The sequence below is a fragment of the Parambassis ranga genome, chromosome 4 (genome assembly GCF_900634625.1).
Source record: "Parambassis ranga chromosome 4, fParRan2.1, whole genome shotgun sequence".
Taxonomy (NCBI): Eukaryota; Metazoa; Chordata; class Actinopteri; family Ambassidae; genus Parambassis; species Parambassis ranga.
This window is the reverse complement of record NC_041025.1, coordinates 3,935,897-3,959,479: the sequence shown is the minus strand read 5'-3', so window position 1 is coordinate 3,959,479 and position 23,583 is coordinate 3,935,897. Positions and strand designations below refer to the sequence as shown.

The window sequence follows — 23,583 nt, the reverse complement described above, 5'->3', positions numbered from 1 at the left end:
TGTGTGCCTGCCCACCAGCAGCTAAACATTTAGTTGGAATGTGTCAAACTCATCAGCAGACATCAAGGAATGTGACTTGATGTAGGTCTACATCGAAATGACAGGCAGCAGAGACATCTGTTCTGATGGCAAACAACACAAACACACACACGAAAAAAAAAAAAAAAATGCACACGTGTGCTCTCTCTCTCTCTTCCTCCGTCAAGCGCCTCTAGCGCCAGCCCTCATCAGCACTGCTGATTTGTTGTGGTGGCAGCTTTCAGCCATGTTCCAGGCTTGATTGGCCGTGTAACCTTTTAGTTGATGTCTGACTGTCTTGTCACATCTCGGCAAACAAACACAGCCACCCCCCCACCCCCCAACCAAACCCATCAAGTATGACATTTGTCTGTCTTGTCATGTCTTAACACGTCGGTGTAAGAAATGATGGATGTTGGGTGTTTCATAAAGAGTACAGCGGTAAGACAACGGAGACTTTTTTTTTTTAAATAAATTGTTGCACAATTGGAGAAAGAGCCAGAAAGAGATGAAGCCCCACTCCAAACTCCTAAATCTGTCCCCTGATGTGAACGCACAAAGGCTGCCTGAAGTGATGAAGGACATTTAGCATTGTGGGAGCTCGCCATAACAGCATCATCAGAATTGCTCAAGAAATGGTATTAAATTTCCTCTATTTCCACGTGTCTCCTCTTTTTAAACACAGTCCCTGTGGGCTTTTACCAACAGGGCAAAGACTCTGGATTAGCATGGAGTAGCTGCAGCATAAAATTATTTGGAGTGACATTCAGAAATTTAAGCCGTTTTGGGTTGGCATGTGAAACTTCTCTTTCCACTCTGCTAATCTTCAAAATATCATTTGACATTTTTTTCCTTAGAATGGCATTTCACAGAATTGCATCAGAAACCTGTTCACCTCTTCATCAGATTGCATTCAAGTATTCGTAGATTAAGTGCTCTCCCACTTTCAGGGATCAGTTCAGTCCTTTGGGTCTGTTTACTGGAGACAATTATGTGGAAACCAAACATTGTATCATTATGTGGAAGCCATACTGCAAATACTGTTAATAGAAAGTAAGACGGGCTGAAACATGTCAACTGGCTCATGCATGATGCTAGCTGACCCATCAAAAAGACTTGGCCCCATTCCTCTAGGTGTTAATGTCAAAGTATGTGAAAACCAACAATGTATCTACTCTATGCTTTGGTCTTCCTATCCTGTCTGTGGCACTCAGTTCCTATGCTCCACAGATTTGATACAACATCTGGACTCATTTATCAGATGATACTGAGCTGAGAGAAAATATTTTGTTTGTTTTGGATTATTTTTAGCTGTGGATTATTACACATTTAAAGCTGAAGTGTTGCTATTGATGAAGTGCTTCTGCCTGTGTTGTGTTTTGTTTATATGATAAATAAGGAGGTCAACAATCTAGAAAGAGTAGCAGTAGCAGTTACTTTTTTAGTAACTTTGTCCATAGAAGTTAACTAAAGTTAACTACCAAGTATCTGCATAAAATGCACAGTAACCAAAAACATTAATAAAATATTTTGTGTGAAAAAGCTTTGAACTCAGCCCATCCTCACCAGGAAAACATGAGGTCAGTATTTGAGTCATTGAAAACATCATGTCTTTCAGTGCGGTTTTAGTAGCTGATACTGGAGAAAGCAGATGGGAAAGGTTTTCCTTGAAAAATTGTTCAAATGTTTCTCTGCGTTTCCAAAGAAACCAAAAAATGTACCTAACCTCTAACACTGTTTTTCTTATAGCAATGATATATTAACCATGACCACAAGCAATAAACTTAGCCTAACTTAGTCCCAATGATTTTCCCCACTGTCCTCACCACTCCTTAGGGCATCCCCAGTCTGCAGCTGTAAAGCTGAGATAGTTGGTCATAACACTGTCTATGGTACTTCCATTGAAAGTGGTGAGGGGCAAGATGTGATTTTCTCATCCTGCGGAGAAAGTTCAAGCACTGCTGTGTTTCAGTCCAGGTTAGAGTGTTTGTTATGTGCACCCCTAGGAACGTGATGCCCTCCAACACCTCCACTGCTGTCTTCTTACTGAGCAGTGCAGAGTGACAGGGGTGGCTCTTCCTGAAGTCGACAATAACTTCTATTGTTTTGTCCAATTTAGGAGTTTATTTCTGCTGCACCAGTCCACCAGCTGTAGGCATTTTACAATGTAGTTGGTAGATGATCAGGCCACACAATCGTGGGTTATCAAAGCGAAGAGCAGCGGGCTCAGAATACAATCCTGGGGGGAGCCAGTACTCAGGATGAGGACTGAGTAAAAACCAGGAGTGCCAGCTTGGTTTCCAGGTGCTGGGGAAGGACTGTATTAAATGCAGAGCTGAACTCCACAAACAGCATCCACACATGGGTGTTTTCTCCTCCAGATGTTGAAGACTCAGATGGAGTACCAAGGTGTTTGGAGACCCTGTGCTGCTTTATGAGTCTCCCAAAGCACTTCATCATTATAGGGGCCTGTCCTGGGATGGAAATCATTTAGGCAGGTTTATGGTGGACTTTCTGGGTACTGGTATGATGATGGCCTGCTTCAGTGTAGTATTTAAAATGTCTGTTAAAACCGAGGCTAGCTGGGCAGTGAACTCTGACTTCCTGTGTTGTAAAGCTCCATCCATACATCCAAAGGATAATTGAGTTGATCAGTGAAGTTTGTTTCATCCTTACACAACAGCAGGGATGCCCTGTAATTTGTAATGGTCCGGATTCCCCCCATATACTTCTGGTGTTGGTGTTGTCCTGGAAGAAGCTTTGGATTTTCGACCCATAGGCCCGCTTAAGCTGCTTTATAGAATGTGTAAGGTTGGCTGTAGCTGTTTGAGCCACTGCATCACCGGTTTCAATGTAGTGCAGAGGTGTGCACTATTTCTGCACTCATCCAGGATTTGGGGTTGGCTCGGGTTGTGATGTCCTTGATGACAGTGATGTTCTCCATGCGCACACATTAATGTGTTGATCATAGGTTGCTGCTGCTCTAAACATGTTCCAGTCCTTACATTCAAAGCAGCCCTGTGATGCTTTCTGTAGCTTCCTCCAGTGACACCCTCACTTGCTTCAGTGTGGGCTTCACTCTGATTAGCAACGGCTTATATGCTGGAATAAGCATTACTAAGAGATGATCGGAGGAGCCAAGGTGGGGGTGGAGTGCTGCTCTGAATGCTTACTTAATGTTACTGTAGGCAAGGTCCACAGTATTCTCTCCAGAAGTTGCAAAATCCACCTATTGATGAAAATGAAGGAGGGCTGTTTTCATGTTGGCTTGATTGGCAGCACGCAGGTAGAAGGGTCAACATCAGCTGAGGCAGGCAGTCGCAGAAGCATGAAGGCTGGGCTGTGTGTGGTGGTCACACCCATAATTCTGCATAGTTCAAATATAAATAAACTAAATTACCCCCACAACAAAAATCTTATCAATAGAGACCAAAACCCTTTTTTTGACAAGACACTTCACACATATATTCTATGAAGCCCTGCCCTGGCTTTGTAGTTTTCATGTATTGGTGACGATGTGTTGAATGTCTCACTCTTTTTGTTATACCCAACACCATGATCCGCACAGGTCTCTGCCCTGTAAGCATTTACTGTATATCCACTTATGATCGTCAGGTCTTCAGTTTTTCACGTCCAGCCTCTCTAAACTATAAACTGGACTGAACTATTGACATTTCTGACTGGACGGATGTTCCTGCAGCCTGACATTATGATAATAAATAGGATATGACACATGTCACAGCTGCACTACCACTGTGCTGCAGATTGTCTGGATCAGCCGTGGCATTTGACCTTAAACAAATTCCCTTCTGTCTGTCAAACACACTCAGAGTACACAATCGTTTTCTTTATCTTCGTAAAACACAAAACTCAAACTTTTCTTTTCCAATAATCAACACTTCAATTTGGTTTAAATTAGAACTTGACAAGGCTTCATGACAAAACCTTAGAAAAAAATGGAACATCCACCTCGTCATCACGGTGCTCCTTGATTAGCCAATCAAAAAATTAGAAGAAGTATTCATGTCTGGTGTGAAGATGGGTGTCTGTGGTCACATACAGATTGTGTGTGTGTGGAGGGCTATGCAGAAAAAGCTTTTACTTCCAGAATAACTAAGTGGTTGTTATTTATAAAATGAGAAAATGTTCCATGGATGGAAGAAAAAAGAATGGGCATAGACTTTTTTTTTCTACCTCCTGTATCAACTGTATGAATAAATGGCTGTCATGATCCTCATTTTTGTTGTTGTTTTCCTTAGTTTCATGGTCATTCTAGTATGATTGTGTTTCCATGGTTTGTTTTGGTTGTTTACCGTTTCTCAGTCTTACTTCCTGTGTGTTTTCCTTGCCTTGTTGATTACCTGCCGTGTCCTAATGTGTTTCACCTGTGTCTCATTGTCTTCCCCTCTCTCATGTGTATTATTATCATTTCACCGACCAAATCATAGATCATATGATCATAGTCCTGCATTTGACCAAACATACAAGAAAGAGACAGACCAAGCTACAGCATCTGGAGTCAAAAAACTGCAGTCCCTTGAGTGGCCACTTGAGGGCTCACAAAAGAGTCATCATAGACCCACATGTTTAAATGACGGACTTTACAGCAGCAATAAACATGTCGATTTCAGGCATGATCAAGACCTGGCATTATCGCAACATTAGCACGACCTTGTCACAGCACATTTGTTAGTGGCTGCACATGCATGTAGTTGTGTGTAAAGTTTAAACAGCAGGTGAAAGCAGGTCAAACATCATAACCACATTTGCTGAGCCAGCTGTTTGAAGGCAACTAGCAATACCATCTTAGCTTCTGTCGACATATATTTCCACACAGCAGCCTCAGTGTGATGTTCACTGCCCTGCTGTGAGCGTTCGGTATACGGAGCCTATATTTCCACATTTCTACCACAAAACAAACAAACACTAAACTCATACCATCCATCAATAACACACAATACAGCCTGAATGAAGATGATCCTTGAGATCTAGACAAAAATGCTTTTGGATTACAGCACCACTCCGTGGCCCTTTGTTAAGGCGCATTAATATGTGCCTGTCAAACAAAAAAAGGAAAAAAAAAACACCTACAGACACTTTATGAGGAGCACGCTACCAGTCAAACTGCCAGGCTTAGTTGGCTAAGGCCTGTACAAATGTAAAGAGATGACAGCCTAGCTTTCAGACTGATCCTTTATAGAATGTGATCCAAATCTTTGCTGTGAGGCAAATACACAAAACATACACACACAAAGCAGATTTAATAGCTTTGGTGTAGGTGGAATCAATATAGTGGCATGTACTGTGACAGTGGATATAGCAAAAGAGAATGAGTCACAATGAATCTCTTGCCTCTGGAGATACAACTGACTGGATTTTCCATCATCTCCCCCAGTTTAAGCCAAGTTAATATATCCCTTAAAGTATGTTAGCATGTACAGAAATGCATGTTTTATGAAAATCCACATGGTGAATTGAACCATCTTACTGACTCACATATGCATCCCGTGAGCAATTAAATACTCAGTGCAGTGATGACTTCTTCAGCATCGTGTGGAATTATGATGTCACACTCGGGAACATCAAAACATATATTAAACTGCGTTTTCTGGGCCATGCTCTTGCCTGAGTGTAAAAATCCTTCAAAGCTGTGAGAAATGAAGGGGAAAATGTTTCCAGTAAATGTCAGTGTGAAGTCTATCAGGCTAATATCACAGGCAGAAAGTCACTTGTGTCATCTTGTAACACTCAGTGCTGAGAAGCTTCAGAGTAATTAATCTAAAAACTGACTATATTAGTTAATAGTTAAATATGCAGTAAACCAAAATATGACCTTCCTTCCTTAAGCATGCACTGATTGACTGTGGTGAAGAGCCAATGTGGGTAATGTGAATTAGCTTGTTACTGTCTTAGCTTGCTGCTAACTGCCAGTCTGAGGCATCAATGTGAGGTTACATGCTAAAAACACTGGCTGATAAATCAGGACACTGTATGTGCTAGCAGTGATGATGTACAGTGTTTATTGTATGTTTTCACACAGTCACTTTGATGTTTGTAACACTTGGTTTTGTAACATTTATATAAGTAGGCCAGAAAGTACAGAATTATGCCTGTGACAAAATAATTCACACTATCCATTCACACATGCTAACCATCTGAGACACGGCGATGGTTCAGAACTAGTTCAGCTTGAAGGTAAATGAATCCAAAAAGATCTCAGGATGTAAACCCTTCAACCACCTCCCTATGAAACCACTGTGCAGCAAGTATTTAACAGTTGTAAGAAGACCTAATACAGGCACCTCCTACTCTCTGTATTATTTCAATCCAACGTGTTATTAGCAAATCTGCAAATATGTTTGAGCGAAGCAAGCAGCAGTGAAACCAAGTGAAACTGGCTGTGAAGGGGAGATATTCCAGACACATTTTACTGAGAGAATTCACATGATCAGGTATGACTGGCCAGGCTATGACTCGATGTCACTGAAAGGACAATACTATGTCTCAATATTACAGCCCACCAACATTCTCCATCCAGCCACCATCTGATGTCGAAAAACATAATGTAATTTATTGAATGCCTATTTTATTTCATAAACATTTACACTGCCGAAAATAAAATTGCAGATGTATTTAAAATATATTTCATGTATTGTAGGTAAAATAGTGGCTAATACAGGTGGAAGTGCTCCTCCTGTGGGATTACAATACAGTCATTTGACACCCCTGCACTATAGTGAAAGGGAAAACAACCTCAGCAGTGTAAATATAAAAAAACACTGGGAATAAAGAGCACTCAGAATTACAGTAGTTACACAACAACATATGCACACTATTCAATGGCAAAAAATAACCTTCCTCAACTGTTTCCTGCAATAATATTAAGCCTCCTGTATGCATATGTAAGGTCATTCAGCTTTAATGTACTATGAACAAAAATACAGTTTCCCATAAAGTTGGAATACAATATAGTTACATTAGCAGATGTATTTTCTGTCCCTTTGTTTTTCACTATGTTTTTTTCTTTTCTTGTAGATGGTCTTTTTCTATTGTCCTTTATACATAGCATAGCAAAGCAAAGCAAGTGGAAATCTTTTCAGAAAGGTGCACATCTTCATTGTGTCACTTTTAGTTCTGGGATAACCCAGGAAAACCAACTGGTAATCCGTCAAGTGCTTTAATTCTTGCAGGAAGGAAGTAGTCACATACAAAGAGAAAGTTTCTGAAGGAGAAGATAAGGTCAAAAGTTTATACATTATACATAAGTACATGGCGACATATGCTGCATAGCTCCCAGATAAAAGGCCTTTCACTGAGAACAAATACAGAGTACATGTATAGAAGTTTCCAAGAACATCCAACATGTTCCTTCCATGCGCTTTTAATTCACATAATTATCAGTTAACATAGGGATAATAAGGGTAATGATAATGTGCTTGACTTTTAAGCATGCCTAGGTCCACAGTGGCAGCGTTGATCTTAAATATTCTCCGGCTGACGGGCTTCTACTGTGTGCTTAGTGGCTCTTTTATCTCTAATTTGTTGAATTTGTCCTATAGTTCATACAGCTCTACTGAATTTTAGTTGGGACACAGTGAGTTAAAATTTGGACGAGTTTGCACTAATTATCTTGGAGTCTTGTTAAAAAAGAGAATGAGATTGACGGGTAGGCTGGTGCATCATCATCATCACTGTGTGTGCAACAAACTGAGCCAGGCCAAAACTTGAAAATTAACAGGGTGAGGCCAAAATAATGTCATGATTCTGGGTTTTCCTCCTTTTTTGCATAGTGTAGAACATGAGTGCAAAACTCATGCAATAAAAATAAAATTAAAAAAAAATACACTCAAACTCTACATTCAGATGTTGTCACAGATTTGATAACTCATTTGTGGGCTTAAACAATATTGCAAAGAAATTATAATTTAAAAAAAATAATAATACTAAAAAGAAAAATCAACAGGTGTTATTTAGACAATGGACAGATAAACTACTGATTAGGGATTAAAAAATACCATATTTTCTGCACCATAAGGCACAGTCTCAATTACGGGGGTCTATTTCTGTACTTAACCCATATATAAGGCACATACTAAAACATACGATCTACCAAAAAAAACAAAAACAGCAATGAGTGGAAAATAAGCAAGTGATGGTGATGACATCACTGCAATAAAGTGGGGGTGAAATATTTCAAATTTTTAGTCATTCAGTTCAAACATACAGAGTCAGAGAACAAGACCACCAATCTCAATACCTTGTTTCACACCTACTGTCAGTCAGCGCCTGTCTCTCAGCTGTGCTGTGAGCATTTATGTGCCGTTACACCCACTAAAGCTGTAAAACACAAGCGGGAATCCTCTCACAACAGAGAGCCAAGAGCTGTGTGCAGCAGAGCAGGGAGCAGTTAGGTGGTACACTACCTGCCTGCCTCTGTTCTCCCTTTGCAGTAATTTACATACACAAGCTCAGGCAAAGACAGAGCCATATAATAGGGCTGGTATCACACACTCACATGGGACAGCACAGCTCTCTCTTTATCCGCCTGACACACACATACACACACACCGAGGTACACGCACAGTGACTGACTCAGAGACAAAAACACAACTAATTGCCCTCCTAGCAGTTGGAGTGTGAAACTCCAGGTAGCGCTTTGTAAAAACCAATTTAAACTCTTACAACCTGTGCATGGTCTGTATGTTTATGAGAGCGGAAAAGAGCGAGAGGTTAAATAGCAGAAGGAGAAATTACAAGAGCACACATGCACACAAAAAAAGTCTCACTCCATTTTGATGCTATGTGGTGAAGACTTAACAATGATGTCATATAAAATTTGTGATGATAAAAAATGGCCAACACTATGTCTTGTGAGGTCACAGTGACCTTTGACCTTTGTCAGTTAATACAAAACATGAGTCCAAGTAAGCACTGGTGCCACTGATACATTAACTGCTTCCTCAAAGGGCAGGCTCTGGCTTATTGCACCTGGATTAAATTCTAATTGTAAACAATGCAATGAATTAAATGAAAATAAATAGAATTAAATGCAACCATTGCATGTTGAAGCCAATGGATTTTCCTGCTTTTTTGTTTGTAAATTTAACATTATTTTACTGCCTCCGATTAATGCTTTGTAGTAGCAACAAGCCCAGTGCATTCTGGGTATTGGAGTTTTTTTTCTACATTCTCTCTTTTTTTCCCCCACAAAGCAACTGCTGAATATTCAGCATAGCAACATAAGTACAAATACTCTGTGTAGGTGCTGCTGTGCAGGTGACCCACAATCAATAATGTGCCTGAACACAACAGATGGAGGACGGCTGAAAAGCTGCTCATGTTACACCTCTTGGTTAGACACGATGTAAGCATAAGTGGGCTGCATAAGAAATGAGGCAGTACACTGCTTAAATTATGCTGCTAAAAAAATAGTAATAATGACTAGAGTTTAATCTGGAGCAAAAAAAAAAAAAATGCAGAAGATTAAATGATAAGACACTTCATTGCCTTGCAGCCTGTTTACCTTTAAACTTCATTAATTAAAATCAAGGAGTCACCACATCATGGTAAGAGTCTGTATTGTGTGATGTCACCCCCTTTGGGAAAAAGGAAGGCAACCTCCATAATTTTCTCTAGATTTGCACAATAAGTCCTGAAAACTGTCAGTCAACTAGTCAGCAATATCAGAAACAGTTATCCATTAACCCTGCATGTCACCTCTGAAAGATTTCTGTGCATATAACAGCATGTTTGACCCTTTAATCACCATTTTTGGCTGCCCTGAGCACCCATGGCGTGACACCTTGTACAGATGTGCCTACCTGGTTTTTCAGATGACAGCTAGCTTAACCAAACTTATCTTGTTGATCAAAGCTGATTTATCAGTGACAGAGCCTATAACACTCATTCATTTCACTCACACACCCAACAAGCAATGAAACTAGCAGTGCAACATCTTGGTGGTAATATCATTGGCAGCAAGATTATAACATGCACCATGGACAGCTCTGTCTACGATAATTGCTGGTCGACTACTAGGTAGACCAGTGTTAGAATGCACATTTAACATAGCTTTCCACCTCCTTATTGGTCACTTTATGTTCACATTCAAGACCTTGTTAATTGGTTAACTAAGATCCTGAATTCAATGCAACCCAATATTGGTGTCCTTATCATCATTTCCTACTATTGCAAACATTTGGTCAGGGATTCCCCCCCTGTCGACTGTGCTCCCCTCCATCTTTATCTGTTCCTCCCATTCCTCTCTCCACGCAGTCACCTCTTCTCTGCTCACCCTGATTGCTTTAAATCACAAAGAAATCATCTTCGGGAGAATAAAAATGTGCCTTCTCTATTTTTCAGCAGCAAACAGTGGGACGCATTAGAATAATTTAAACGTAACGACTGCAGATTGTGTAATGTCTCAGTTCAGATGCCGTCTCACTTATTATGCTGTGGATTTGCATTCATCTATTCAGCATCATATTGCTATTCACGGTCTGATGTTATTGGGAACAACAAACAGCCACAGCGTTATTGATATGGTTGTCATTTTGCCACAGCATTATTTTGACAGGGAATGTTAACACATACAGATACAGACAGGTTTTTAGGTCTTTCCAGAGAAAAGAAACACACACACAAACACACACCTCAAACCGTGGAAGGATTTTATTCCCAACATTGAGCTTACATCAGGACCTGCCTGTCCCTATGTGGGAATGTGATACCACTGCATCATCTCTAAGGGCCTTATTGGTCTGGGGAAGGTAATTTTGGAAGACCAGCCGTCAGTAAAAAGGCAGACAACTTCACTTTTATAGCAACATGGACACTCTCATGATGAATTTTGTCAAGTGCTGAACCGGTGTTGTGCACCTTCAGAGCCCTCTGTGTGTTCCCATAGCCAACGTCCAAGCCCTACAGCACCATGTCACACACCGTGACAGCATGAGCTGATAATGGTCTGCTCAGAACATCATAACAGTTACACAGTGAGTTAAGAAAAGAAGAATTTGTATGATTTATTCTGTTTAGCTGGTGGGTCAAAAATAACACATTTTAAGATAGTAGCCGTGGGCCAGACTTTGGACACCCCTGCCATAAATGTTTTGTTACATACAATAGACAAAGGACAGAAGTCATATTCACTGAATATGAAGCTGCCAAAGGCCAAAACAATAAGCTGAAAGAAACTAAAATTCATTTTGTCTTCTCCTGTGTGCCTACAACCACATGTAGGAGCTGATGATACCATCCTGTATGTGCTCCACTGTGTCAACACACCTACACAGGCCTGTGGTCATGCATTAATACACTGCATTTTTCTTCGGAATAATTTTAAGAATAAGATGGTGCACACAAAGATTACTTGGTCCTAGGGGCAAAAAAAGTGGCCTTCTCTTTGTCAGTGCATTATTGTAACTTGTGTGTCCGCCTGACAAAAACACTCCAGTGTTCCTAAATTGTGGGTGAAGCGTGGATAATATCATTTTTATCTGCACTGTAAGTGAGCCTCTCCAAGATTTTCTGTGGGTGAGCTGTTCTAAAACACTATGTCTAGTTATGATAACATTCAAAATAATACAAAAGTAATTATGCAGTTAAATTTATTGTACACTGGTGGCACTAGTGACAAAATGTCCATTATAAGTTCTATTTTCTGAATAAAAATATAATTTAAGTGGTGGCTAGAATATTAGAATGATACATCATCCAAATGCTTTTTTTAAAGAATTTGCTTTGTCCAATGGAAGCTACAGGTGCCTCCCCGGGATCTTTTTAATTAATTAATTTATTTTTTATTTTTTAACCTAAGTCTGACCTTAACCAGTAGTATATAATGTCCGATATCACTGTGAGTGGAAACAATAAGGGTAACCCTAACGTAGCACTTACCGTATTTTCCGGACTATAGGTCACACAAGACAAAAAAAATAGGGCACAAGCTCCCTTGAAAGCCTACTTTGACGCATTTCAACAAGTTCTCACGCGGAGAAATGATTAGCTTCACCGCACAGAAATTCCTATAAACATCCTGTAAATGAGTAAAAGGCAGACTATTATGCGCTCATATAGCTGCCTGGAATTAGTGACCTATCGACCAATCAGAAGATATAATTCCTTGTTGCCAGGTGAGGTCTGAGTCTTGGGTGCAAGCACATGTTCCATGAACATGCAAGTCACCTATGCTCAGAATGCAAAGTGTGGACAAGCTGGAGGTGGAAGAGAACCGTCAGGAGGGGGACAGAACAGCTGCCATTATATTTGTAATAGGACGTCAGGACACAAGGCTAACAAATTATATATTTTAATATATAAATCGCAATTGAGTATAAGTTGCATATGCAGCCAAAGATGAAAAAAAGTGTGACTTACAGTCCGAAAAATACGGACTTCACAAAATACTTCACAATAATTTGTGAAGCTGGGATAACACCACCAACCAACCGTCCAACCTCCGAACGCACTTTTTTTTTTTCCTGTGTCTACTTCTGTCTAAAATTTAGATGACATCCAGCCATACTTTTTTTTTATATATAAAGTATTTAATGTGAAGATACACCTGTCTCATTTCTGGGGTTGTAATTATGTACTGAAAAGGGTGTGTCGCTCAGTAATAAGCCTAAAAAACCACAGCAGCAAGCCTGCTACAATAAGAATGATCTGTGACAATGTCTGTTCTGATCCCACTACAGCAAGAACAGACAAAGCCTTCAAGCTGGATAAAGATCTATCATCTGAAGACGTCATCAAGACAGAATCTGCAGCAATTACATTTTGAAAAATTCCATCTTAATTACTCTCAAACTGTAAGAGATATGTGTGGGACTATGTGCAGAGAAACAGAACCCTTAAAATATGCTGAAGCACTTTCCTATATAGCTCTAAGACTGAATTTATTACAGTAGTATAATTAGCAGGAGAGATAAGTGGAAGACGGGCCAAGATACTTGCAGTGAGAAACCATCTTCTAGGGATTTGAACTTAATCCAGTTTCTCTCAAAGTAGCTCTGCATGCTTACACGCGTCTTTGAAGTGTAAATGGAAAAAAAAAAGAATTGGTTGCATAAAGTTTCTACAGTGACAAGTTTAGGAAAAAAAATAAATAAATAAAAAAGAAGTCAGTGTTTTGCCTTGACACTCCTATGAAGAAGAAACATTTGCCCGGGAAACAAGGAGAAAAAAAAAGATAAACACAAAGCTGAAGTCATCCGTCTGTGCAAAGACAAGTCTTCTCCATTCCAAACAATGCACGTGTTGATAGTTATTCGTGGAATACAGAGTTACTCATGCAAATATAATAATCACTCAATGCAGGAGGATGCTAAAAACCAAACAGCAATTAATTGACACTGAGACGCTCCACTGTCTAATCAAGCAAAGCTGTTTAAATACGCTCCTCCTCAGCCATCATCTCCTCTCCTCAGTCTCTCCTCCTTCCTCCAAGACCTGTCTTTGTCTTCAGAGTTTCTTTCACCTTGTCTGCCTCTGCCTGGCTTCTTGCTCGACTTCTCACAGACTCCACACAGTCAGCCAAGTCTGTGCCTGATCAAGTCAAATAATGGAATTATTGGGCTCAGGGTTCAGCTAGTTCAGGAATATCCATCTGCTGAACCATAAGCTGTGTCAAACGCTCACGCGTAAACTCCCACATATATAAACTAGTGACTGACAATAGATACTATGTGTTTACTATGAAAAGCAAGAAAGGAAGGGAAAATCTCAGTTTTATGGCAAGAAAGGCCACATTTCACTGTTAGGCCTGGGAAAATGTAAATTGTGCATTTCCGTTCTCTACTGATGAACATCTGAAAGCTGCTTCATTAAAGGTTCTAAATGTAAAAATCCAAAAACCCTCATTAATAGTGACGCCTGTGGTCTCTATGTAAACTGCACTCGGAATCATCTTGTTTCTATACACTTATTTAATTCTGTGTGTTAGAAAATTTTAGGTCTACTTTGTAGCTATCTTTTGGCTATCCTGGTCTTGATTGCACAATATTGATCCCATTAGCCAATTTAGCATCCATCCATCTCCATTATTCAGGGCCGGGTTGCGGGGGCAGTGGTCTAAGCAGGGACACCCAGACTTCCCTCTCACCGGACACGTCCCAGGCCAGCTGAGAGACATAGTCTCTCCACCCCATCCTGGGTCTTCCCCGGGGTCTCCTCCCAGTGGGACATGCCTGGAACAACTCACCAGGGAGGCATCCGAAACAGATGCCCAAGCCACCTCAGATGACTCCTCTCAATGTGGAGGAGCTCGGAGGAGAGCCCCTCTCAGGTGACTGAGCTTCTCACCCTATTTCTAAGGCCATTTAGCATCCTGTTAAGCATCATTACTTCATGTGCTCATGTTACATTTGTTATAACAGCACATTGAGGTAGTGTAGCTCTGTTCCTGCAAACTCAGTAAGTCAACAAAACGCAGCATGAATGGATGATGGTGCTTCATTCAAACTCCTGGGTATGATCCAGTCTGTCAAATGTGTTACAAGACTCTTAGTCACCATTTAGTCTGGTAAATAAATATGGAAAACCAGCCAACTTGTATCTTCAATCATATTTTGCTTCACTCCAACATGCTGAGTTGTCAGCAAGCAGTAACAAAGCTACATCACACTGACGTGCTGTTGTTACCAATTTAGCATCATTGGCTTTGTGACGCTAGTTAATAATGTTTAGGCCTAGTTAGAATGAATTAGATGCTGCTCTTCTTCCAGTATTCTAGCTAGCAAGCATGTTGTTTACATCAGATCTTATGCTAGTGACACTGAGTAAAGCAGGCATAAAAAAAAAAAAATCATTGGAATTCCTTCAATACAACCTACAGACTGTGAAGGTAAAGTACCTATAATATGTATTTATTGAAACCCTTGCAAACTGAACCTTATGTGCTGTTTACTGTATGTTTGTTTTCTTCATTTATCTGAGGAAGAAACACTGATTTTTTATTTATTTATTTATGTATTCATTTTTTTAATCTCTGACGGACTGAAAAGACAGAGGTCACCTAGTAAATCAAGATAGATAACATATTAATTAATTGAGAAATGGTAGGTGGAAATAACAACCATTTAATTTCATTGCAACCTGTGCTCGTCATCCATTTACGATAAGAGATACTCCATTATCTGCACAGATGGTTGAGATGTGTGGGTAGTCTTTGGTGGATATGGATGTTAGGTACAGTGGGAGTGTTTCTGGCACCTTCATTTATAAATGTGAGAAAAATAAATTATAAAAAGCGTGGAAAACTCAGAGAGAGAAACCATGGTGACATGATTGTCTCAGTTCAGTGGCAAAGCCAGTTATCTCACACAGACACATACACCCAGGCATCCCATGATCCTCTGGCTTGGAGAAAACAGCGTTCGGGTTGACGAAGGATTGGATCAGGTTTTTTCTTTTTTCTTTTTTATAAAGATTTGTTACCTGTAGGAGAGTCCTTATCTTTGTTTCTTTACTCTCTGCCTGCTATCTCTGAGTCTTCCTCTTTGGATAGAAATAGATCAGTGGCTCCTTGTAAGGCAACACGTGTACATAAGGGCACCGACTTATATGATTAAAAAAAAGACATGGTAATTTTGTACTAACAGAACATAATGGCCATATGACGTTATATTACGTTTACAATAATAGAACATGGGCCAAAACAGCCAAAAGTCTGAGTAAAGAGTCAGGTTGGGGATGGTGGTGGTACGTGCAACCTGGAAGACTTCGTCTGAGGGCTAAGTCCCTAAATGTGTTGGAGGCTACCCTGAGCAGGAGTGGGCAGGAGGCAGGGTACACCCTACACAGGGTGCCGGTCTCTCAGGGCTACATAGACAGACAAACAACCATTCACGCTCACACTGAATATGGGGCACCCAGAGAAAACCCTGATGCAGGACATTTGCAAACTCCACACAATACGGCCCCAGCCAGAACTTCGTGATCAGCACAACCACTGCCCTACCGTGCCACCTAAAACCAGCTAAAACCACACAGTCTCACATTTTGTTATATGTTGGTATCACATATGACACCAGTCACCAGCTAGAGGCCACATAGAGGTGCCTAAAAATGAGGCAAATGCAGGACACCATGGTAGTATTGGTGGATCAGAATAATTGCCAAGGTTTGATGCAGCCCTGCAGAACTTACGATTTTTTTGCCTGGAAAAGAGTGACAGCATTGTGGCACCTCTTCCTGTGGCACTTCCTTTAAACTCTAAGAGACTTCACAATAAAAACGGGGGACAAAGTGCCAGATTGTTAATAGTGACTGACAGATGCTTCATCCAATCACCTGCTATGTATTCTTGTCAAAGTACGTGCCTGAGGATGCAGCTGGTGTCAAATTGAGAAGATTTGACATCATAGCATTAGAGGGGACCTTTTACATGTTTCCATTGTCATATGATGTTAAAATGTCAGACGTAGACATGGCCCAAAGATTCACATAATATAAAAATTATCTCTGTAAGCTGCTTTGCACAACAGTCCCACAGTACCAACATGAGCCTGAGCGCTTTTTTTTTTTTTTTTTTTTTTTTTTTAGAACAGATGTGTAAACACATTGACAACATGCTGTATACACGTTGGTATCAGCACAGGCTAGGAGCTTACCTCTGAAGGGCATCTATCTTGTCAGCTGTTATTCCTTTCAGCAACTCCTCCAGCAGGTCGGAGCTGTCGGGTGGAGGGATAGATGGTTTGATGGTAGATGTGTGCGTGAACCAGCCAATCAGGATACCCAGGACAAAAAGACCCACCCCTGCCAGGAAGTATCTACGCAAAGAAAGAGTGGGGTCACTGGAGCAGATGGAATTTGCTTTTTTAAAATAGAAAAGTCTTTCTGTTTGACCTGAGGATAAACTCACTGAAGATGCTTCAGGTACTTCTAACACCTCAAAGATGACACAGCTCATCTTCCTGATGTGCACTGAAACAATTGAGAGTCTGCTTTTATCGTTTTAAAGCAGTTGAGTCCATTTTGGTTGGAAGAGGCAGACCTCGACTTCAAGTACCTTGGAGTGGCGCTTATCTAGATAACACAACTTTTCTATCCAGCTGGGTGCTGTGTCAATTGGATGGGTGTCTGGGAATGTTCTAGGGCTACTCAGGCATCACTCTCAACCTATCTGGTGCAGTACTTTAATGGCAATGAGTGGTGTAATAGAGATATATATACCGGCTAGATGATGACATGAGGAGGCAAGTGCTAACAGTCGGGTTAGATGACAGAGTGGTTCCAGCAGAGTGGGGACAAAGGAAAGGACCTGCAGGCAGTTCTCCTTCCTGTTTAGTTTATATAGGGTCCAATTCACAGGTTGTAGAAATAATTAAATAACAAATCATTGCGTATTGCTTGTATATGTGGCTGCATCTCGAATGGACAGACAGGCAGGTAAAATAACCTGGATAAATTCTATCAGGATTTAGATTATAGGATGCAATTCCAGTCGCATTACATGTAACACTGTCCTTCTTCCTAATGGTCAAAGATGAGACAGAGGGTGGAGTCTGATTAAATACTAACACCCGATTTCAGCAAGATAGATGTTACCTTCAAGTTGTTTTATGCGTTTGGTTTTGATTTTTTTTTTTGGAGCCAAAATCAATTATTTTGTCTTTCTCTTCTTTTAAATTATTTTTTTTTTAACATTCTTTATTATAATAAATAAAACCTACTGCAGGGCATGCACCTGACTTTTAAAGAAACTGGTATAAAAGACTCCAATAATCAACGGGGTGTCACGTTTGGTTTAGTTCAAGAAGAAAAAAAGAAAAAAAACCTACATGTTTAACTAAAGGCGAGCTTTAATTACAAAGCCAACAGCTCAATCAAGATACTCTAGCGGAAAAATACTGAATCGCTCTTCTTTGTAACCGTGTTTATTCTGATGCGACTAAGAAATGTGTACGTAACGGAGAGGATCTGCACCTACATTGCACTCATAGAAGGCCACTTCTATGTAGCCAAAATGTCTAGTATATTGTTGTGTGTTGACGGTAAAGGAGAACAGAATCTCAAGATGAGACTGAGAGCAAGGTTAAATTCCTCTTCTGTAACGCACACAAAAGTTTTAAGAGATGTAACTTCCTCCTGCTCGGCGGAGAGCCACACAGAACTGCCAAACCTGTTTGATGTACTTCTCCACATGCATGTAATAAAACATAACTGTCCAGTTATCATTTCATAATCTTTGCTTGCCATGAAAAAAAACAAAAGTCCATAAGTAAGTTCAAAAACAATCAAGAACAAAGTTCACACAAAGCATCTGAAAAGATAACCAAAGACCAACCAGAAAAGAGCTGACACAGGAACGAACAAACACATGATAAACGCAGGGTACTACCACAGAAAGTAAAACAGACCAACTGACCAAGACAAAGGCTTAAATATGCAAGGTTAACAGGACACAGGTGAACACAATCAGGCTAAGCCAGGTAATCACAAATGGCAGGAAACACAAGAGGAAGTAAAACACAAAGAAATACACCAGGGAAACCACACCTTTGAAATAACACAGGAAATGACCAAAACAGGACAAGGCAAACCAGGAAAACTACAATTACACTAAAATAATGGAGAAAACCAACCAAGGAGTAAAATGAAAACAAAAACACCTGAACACATGGTCATGACACAGGGACCCTCCATGGTGGATGCTGTGGTACAAAGTTAATTAATTTGATAATAAAATGTGCATGCATTCATGTATCAATCAATATATAAGCATAACTAAGTAGCTAGCTTGTAAGATAGCTGTTTACTTGAAAAGGACATGATGTGATGCAGTCATCATGTGATTACTTACATGTTCTGAGAGTAATGTAAACAATGGAGTGAGAAGCTAAAGCTGTGTGTAGACACATATCTGTATTATCTGTATTTTCTGCATTATGGTGTGTAGAAATATCAACCAACACAAAAGCCCTCTGTGTAAAATCTGCAGATCATTTCATCTGCTTTAGTAATAAGTGTGTCTGATATCTGGTAACTGAGCAATTCCTTGTTGTTTTCGTTTTCTGTTAAATAATGTCATGGAATAAACAAAGCAGGAAATGTGTGGACTGTAATCCAGGCTCCTTCCTTGTATTAAACACAAGGCTGTCTGTCAACGTTACAATATGGAATGTAGAGAGTGATGTGAGGACAAATTGGCTCAGTTCATTGAACTTTAAAATACCACCAGAACACTTAGTTGTTTTAATGTCATGGAATAAACAAAGCAGGAGAATGTGTGGACTGTAATCTAGGCTTCTTCCTGGTATTTAAACACAAGGCTCTTTGTCGACGTTACAATATGGATGTAGAGAGTGATGTGAGGACAAATTGACTCAGTTCATTGAACTTTAAAATACCACCAGAACACTTAGTTTTTTTTTTCTTTGTAAAAGCAGTTTGTCTTTAAATTATTAATCCTGAAAATTGTTGCTCCCCTGTTTGAGCTAGTACCTGTGGTGAGGACTCCTTCCAAAGGCAGGAGTCCTTAAGTTACCTGAGGAGGAAACAGTGGAGTCGTCTTTGGCCTTTGTGGCCAGGGGCTCTGGTGAAGTGGGAGATGTAGTTGGGGTCTTCCTGCAGTCGTTCAAATCGTCCATGTGGCGAAACTGAGACAGAGGGCTGGATGGGCTCCATAAGCTCAGGGTCAGGGTCAGGGCCAGGATCTGAACACCCTGAAAGTCACAGCAGGGATATGTAGTTAATTTAAAGCTGAAAGGAGAAAGATGCTTTCTATTTACAATAGAAACATTTGTAACGTGTGTTTGGCCAAAACTGACTTTCAGTCATCAATAATTTGGCAAATTCTGTCAACTATATTATGTAGCTAGAGTACATATTACAGTGAATCATCATGTTTCCATAAGGATGCATAACAAGTATCTGTTTGTCTTTCTTGTTCTACCTATGGCTGTTCACTTTAGGGGTCACCACAGCAAATCATCTGTTTCCACTTGATCCTCGGCATCCTCTCACTCTTAACTAACTTCATGTCTTTTTTACATACACCTCCTCTTTGGCCTTCCCCTTGAACTCTTGTCTTGCCTCTACCAATATATTCCCTATCCCTCCTCTGCACATGTCCAAGCCATCTCAATCTGGCCTCTCTGACTTTGTCCCCATAACAGCCAACCTCAGCTGTCCCTCTGATGTACTAATCCTGTCCATCCTGTCCTGTCTCTGCTACCTCCATCTTTTCCCTACTGCTACAGTCTATAAACCAGACAGCATAGCTGCTCTCACTACTGTCTTGTACACCTTCCATTTGGATCTTGCAGACACTCTTCTGCCCCACAACATATAACTATAACTATGTAATGTAAGGCTCATAAATGTCAGGGAGCAAATCTAAACACAGGACGTTATTAAAATCGGTACACACTCATGATGTTGTTGCACTTATGACATCAAATGGTGGGTGAGTTATAAGTAATCCTATGAGTCACCTAAAAGGTTTTCATGATGAAGGAAAAGGAAAAAAAAAAGAAAGCACTGCCTACAGAGGAGTGCTGAAGCCAAAGCTGTACTCATGTTAGTGGATGGTGAACACTGCTAATATCTTTACACTGTGCACATTAGTATGTTTACATTAACATTTGGCAATCTGTACCTAGTATGTGATTTTATTTCATAGGTTCTCAGATGTCATTCAGGGTAACAAACTGCTGCAGGCACAGCAGCGATGTGGTCAAACATTTCCCTAAAGGTTTGCAACAGGTAAAAAAAAGGAGGCCAACGCATTATTATGCATGACCCAGATCATTTGTGAATGTGAATCCACTTTGGGTTTCACTAAATTAAAACTACACACATTAAAACTACTTGGTTAGGTTTTGGGAAAGGATTATGTTTTGGGTCAAATATGTGCTTCACAACATTGTAAGGAGGCAATCATCTCCCACCTGTGACAAGCTTCTCCACCTTTTTCTTTGTTATCATGGTGAGTACATTCATACGACCAAAGGAGGGCACCTCAGAAGCAATTCATGTATCTCCAGTCAACCAGTTATGGTCATTCTGAATTAACAAACATACCAACATTGTCGCAACATAAGGTCATATATAAATTGAGGTTGCTGTTTTCTTAGCAGACTTTCTGGGTTCTGCTGAGATTATAGTCTTGTAATAAACAATAAAATGATCATGGCATAATTGTTATGTTCCATTAAAAACTACAGGCACAGGTGCACAGGGTTATAACTCACCAATATGCACCATGGAGAAACAAACTTTAAACTGAAAAAAATCAAAAATAGACTAAATACTTAATGCAGAGTCCTGAGTTTTAAAACGATCAGCCCATTTCCTTGAGAAAGCATTTGCGAGGAAGGAAAAACTTTCCCTGCAACAGAACTTCAGGCACAATTTAAAACAGAGTCCTTCAAAGCCGAGGATCTCAAGTCTAGCTTTAGGGTACTTATAAAGTTTCTTCTTTTTGCAGCTTCTGGCAGCGGTTAAAGTCACACATGAAATACACTATCTTTCTGCCACACTGACAGGTTGTTTCAAATGATGCACTTATGAGTCATTGCTGTGCAAAAACATATTTTTAAGATCATCTAAAGTGGGAGACAGTGAATTGTTTCTGGCGTGATGTCACGATGCTGAAACTACAAGCAAAGTTACACAAAGAACATTGAATGATATTTGCATCATAAACATGTTAAAGCAGCCATTATCTGAAAGGGATCACAGGCAGCAGTGTGTGATGAATATTGCATGAGCAGGTTGTAAAGAAGAAGCCCGTCCTTATTCATTTAAAGATTCATCACAGCAGCAGACATTATTATACAAAAGTATAAATCCAATTTGCCATTGGTAACAACATGCTTTCTGTTTTTTGACAGTTTGTGAAATGTGTGAATACACATCATTGTGGTAAAATGTTTTATAAATAATTCACAGAGTCTTGTTAACAGGCCTGACACAAATCAGATGCTATCCATTTGCATTTAATATGAGCTGTAATTGTGCTTTTAAGCTGAGCAAACAAACCAGCTCTTCATAAACACCTCCTGTTGCTTTGTGGGATAGGATGAGACACGTGTGTGTTGCTGCATGGCAATAAGGTCTTTAGGTAACAGCAATTATCAGCTGTGTATTATGAGCAAAACTGTAAGACGGTAGAGATGGAAATGGACACTTGCTGGTAGCAGCTAGTTCTTTTAAAATATTTCCTCATGCTCATTTTTGTCTGTGGGGTGGTTGATGTGTTCCAATCCAATCTCCCTCCTCCCGGCCAACTGATTTTTTTTTTTTTTATTATATATTTTTTTTGCTATAACCCATTTTCTGTTGTTAACAGAACAGATATGAGGTTTATTTTGGCAAAGGTCAGAGCAGAGGGCTTGTGCGCTTCAGGAATGTTGTCTTACATGGTTAGTAAATAAAAACACTTGATGCTGGAATTTATAAAAATAAATAAATAAACTGTTAGATTAAACTTTCTGCCAAAAAAAAAAAAAAATGTGAAAATCTGAAGGCCATTGATGGCATGTGGGTTTTAGTATTTGCTTCTGGTTGTAGCACCGGGGGGGTAGTATGTCAACAAACAGCACAAAAACAACACCAAACATATCTTGGCAGATAAAAATGAAGGCATATCATGCATTGTTAAGCAACTATTATAACATCTGAAAACAAAGACATACAGCAGTCCCTCATCTAAATGTGTGTTTGTGCCTCAGCCTACACATTTCAGACCCCAATAAGCTATATGTATCAGACATCTGTAACTGTGTTTGCAATAAATGTTGCAGAGCAAAAGTACATCCCACCTGATCTCTGGCAGTCGACATGTTGCATCTGCATGCGGTCCATGTTTGGCCCAGGTTCTTGTAGTTCCTCCTTGTCCAGGTCCCAGTCGAGGTCTAGACCTCCAGAGCAGTGTAGAACCTCACCGACCAAAGGACCACCCTGAGTGTCACAGACCTTCCTGTATGCCATGATGCACGGTCACCTGGAATAAAACAATGAGTATAAATAAATGACTTCTGCCAATGGAGCCCAACTGTAGAGAAATGCTGTAAAAAAGTTATACTGTAGGCTTATTGACTTGTTTGCCAAAATAGTAGTTGACATGGAGCAGAGGTCAAAAAATATTGGGCATAAACAAGAACATTTTTAGACTTTTCTTTGCATCATCACTATTACCTAAACGCTTATTGTAACCATCAATACTGGAGCCTTTAGGTGTAACATCCTTGCTAATATGGAACAAATGCATCCTTTACCCAAGATTCCAACACCCTGTGTTCATCTACTATGTTAGAAATGTTTTCGTACATAACAATAGTAATCAACAAATACAATAAAATAATGTTGATGGTAGAATACGTAGTAAATCTAATTTAACAAAATGTTAAAAAATGAACTGTCATCCACCATGTGTAAAGAAATACTACTGATGGCATCCTGCCAAAAAAAAAATCCATGCAGTGCTTTCCAGAAAAGTTCAGCAAAAAGTGCACTTTAAACAACTAGCCATGGTCATGCAACCCCCACCATCCAACAGCCTGAGTGTGTGTTCAGTGTTGTCTGCTCTCAGGCTAACAATAGAAAGTGAAAGGA

General features: G+C 39.9%; 1 protein-coding gene across 1 annotated transcript in view; it reads right to left on the bottom strand.

Annotated features, from left to right (window-relative positions):
• The window catches only part of naaladl2 (N-acetylated alpha-linked acidic dipeptidase like 2), a 282,516-nt gene extending 259,557 nt beyond the window's left edge, over positions 1-22,959 (bottom strand). The window contains exons 1-3 of the mRNA XM_028404275.1: positions 22,791-22,959; positions 19,511-19,688; positions 16,632-16,793 (exon numbers count right to left, since the gene is read on the bottom strand). Of these exons, the coding sequence (XP_028260076.1) occupies positions 16,632-16,793; positions 19,511-19,688; positions 22,791-22,959 (509 nt within the window). The remainder of the gene's footprint in view (positions 1-16,631; positions 16,794-19,510; positions 19,689-22,790) is intronic.
• Positions 22,960-23,583: the final 624 nt, after the last annotated feature.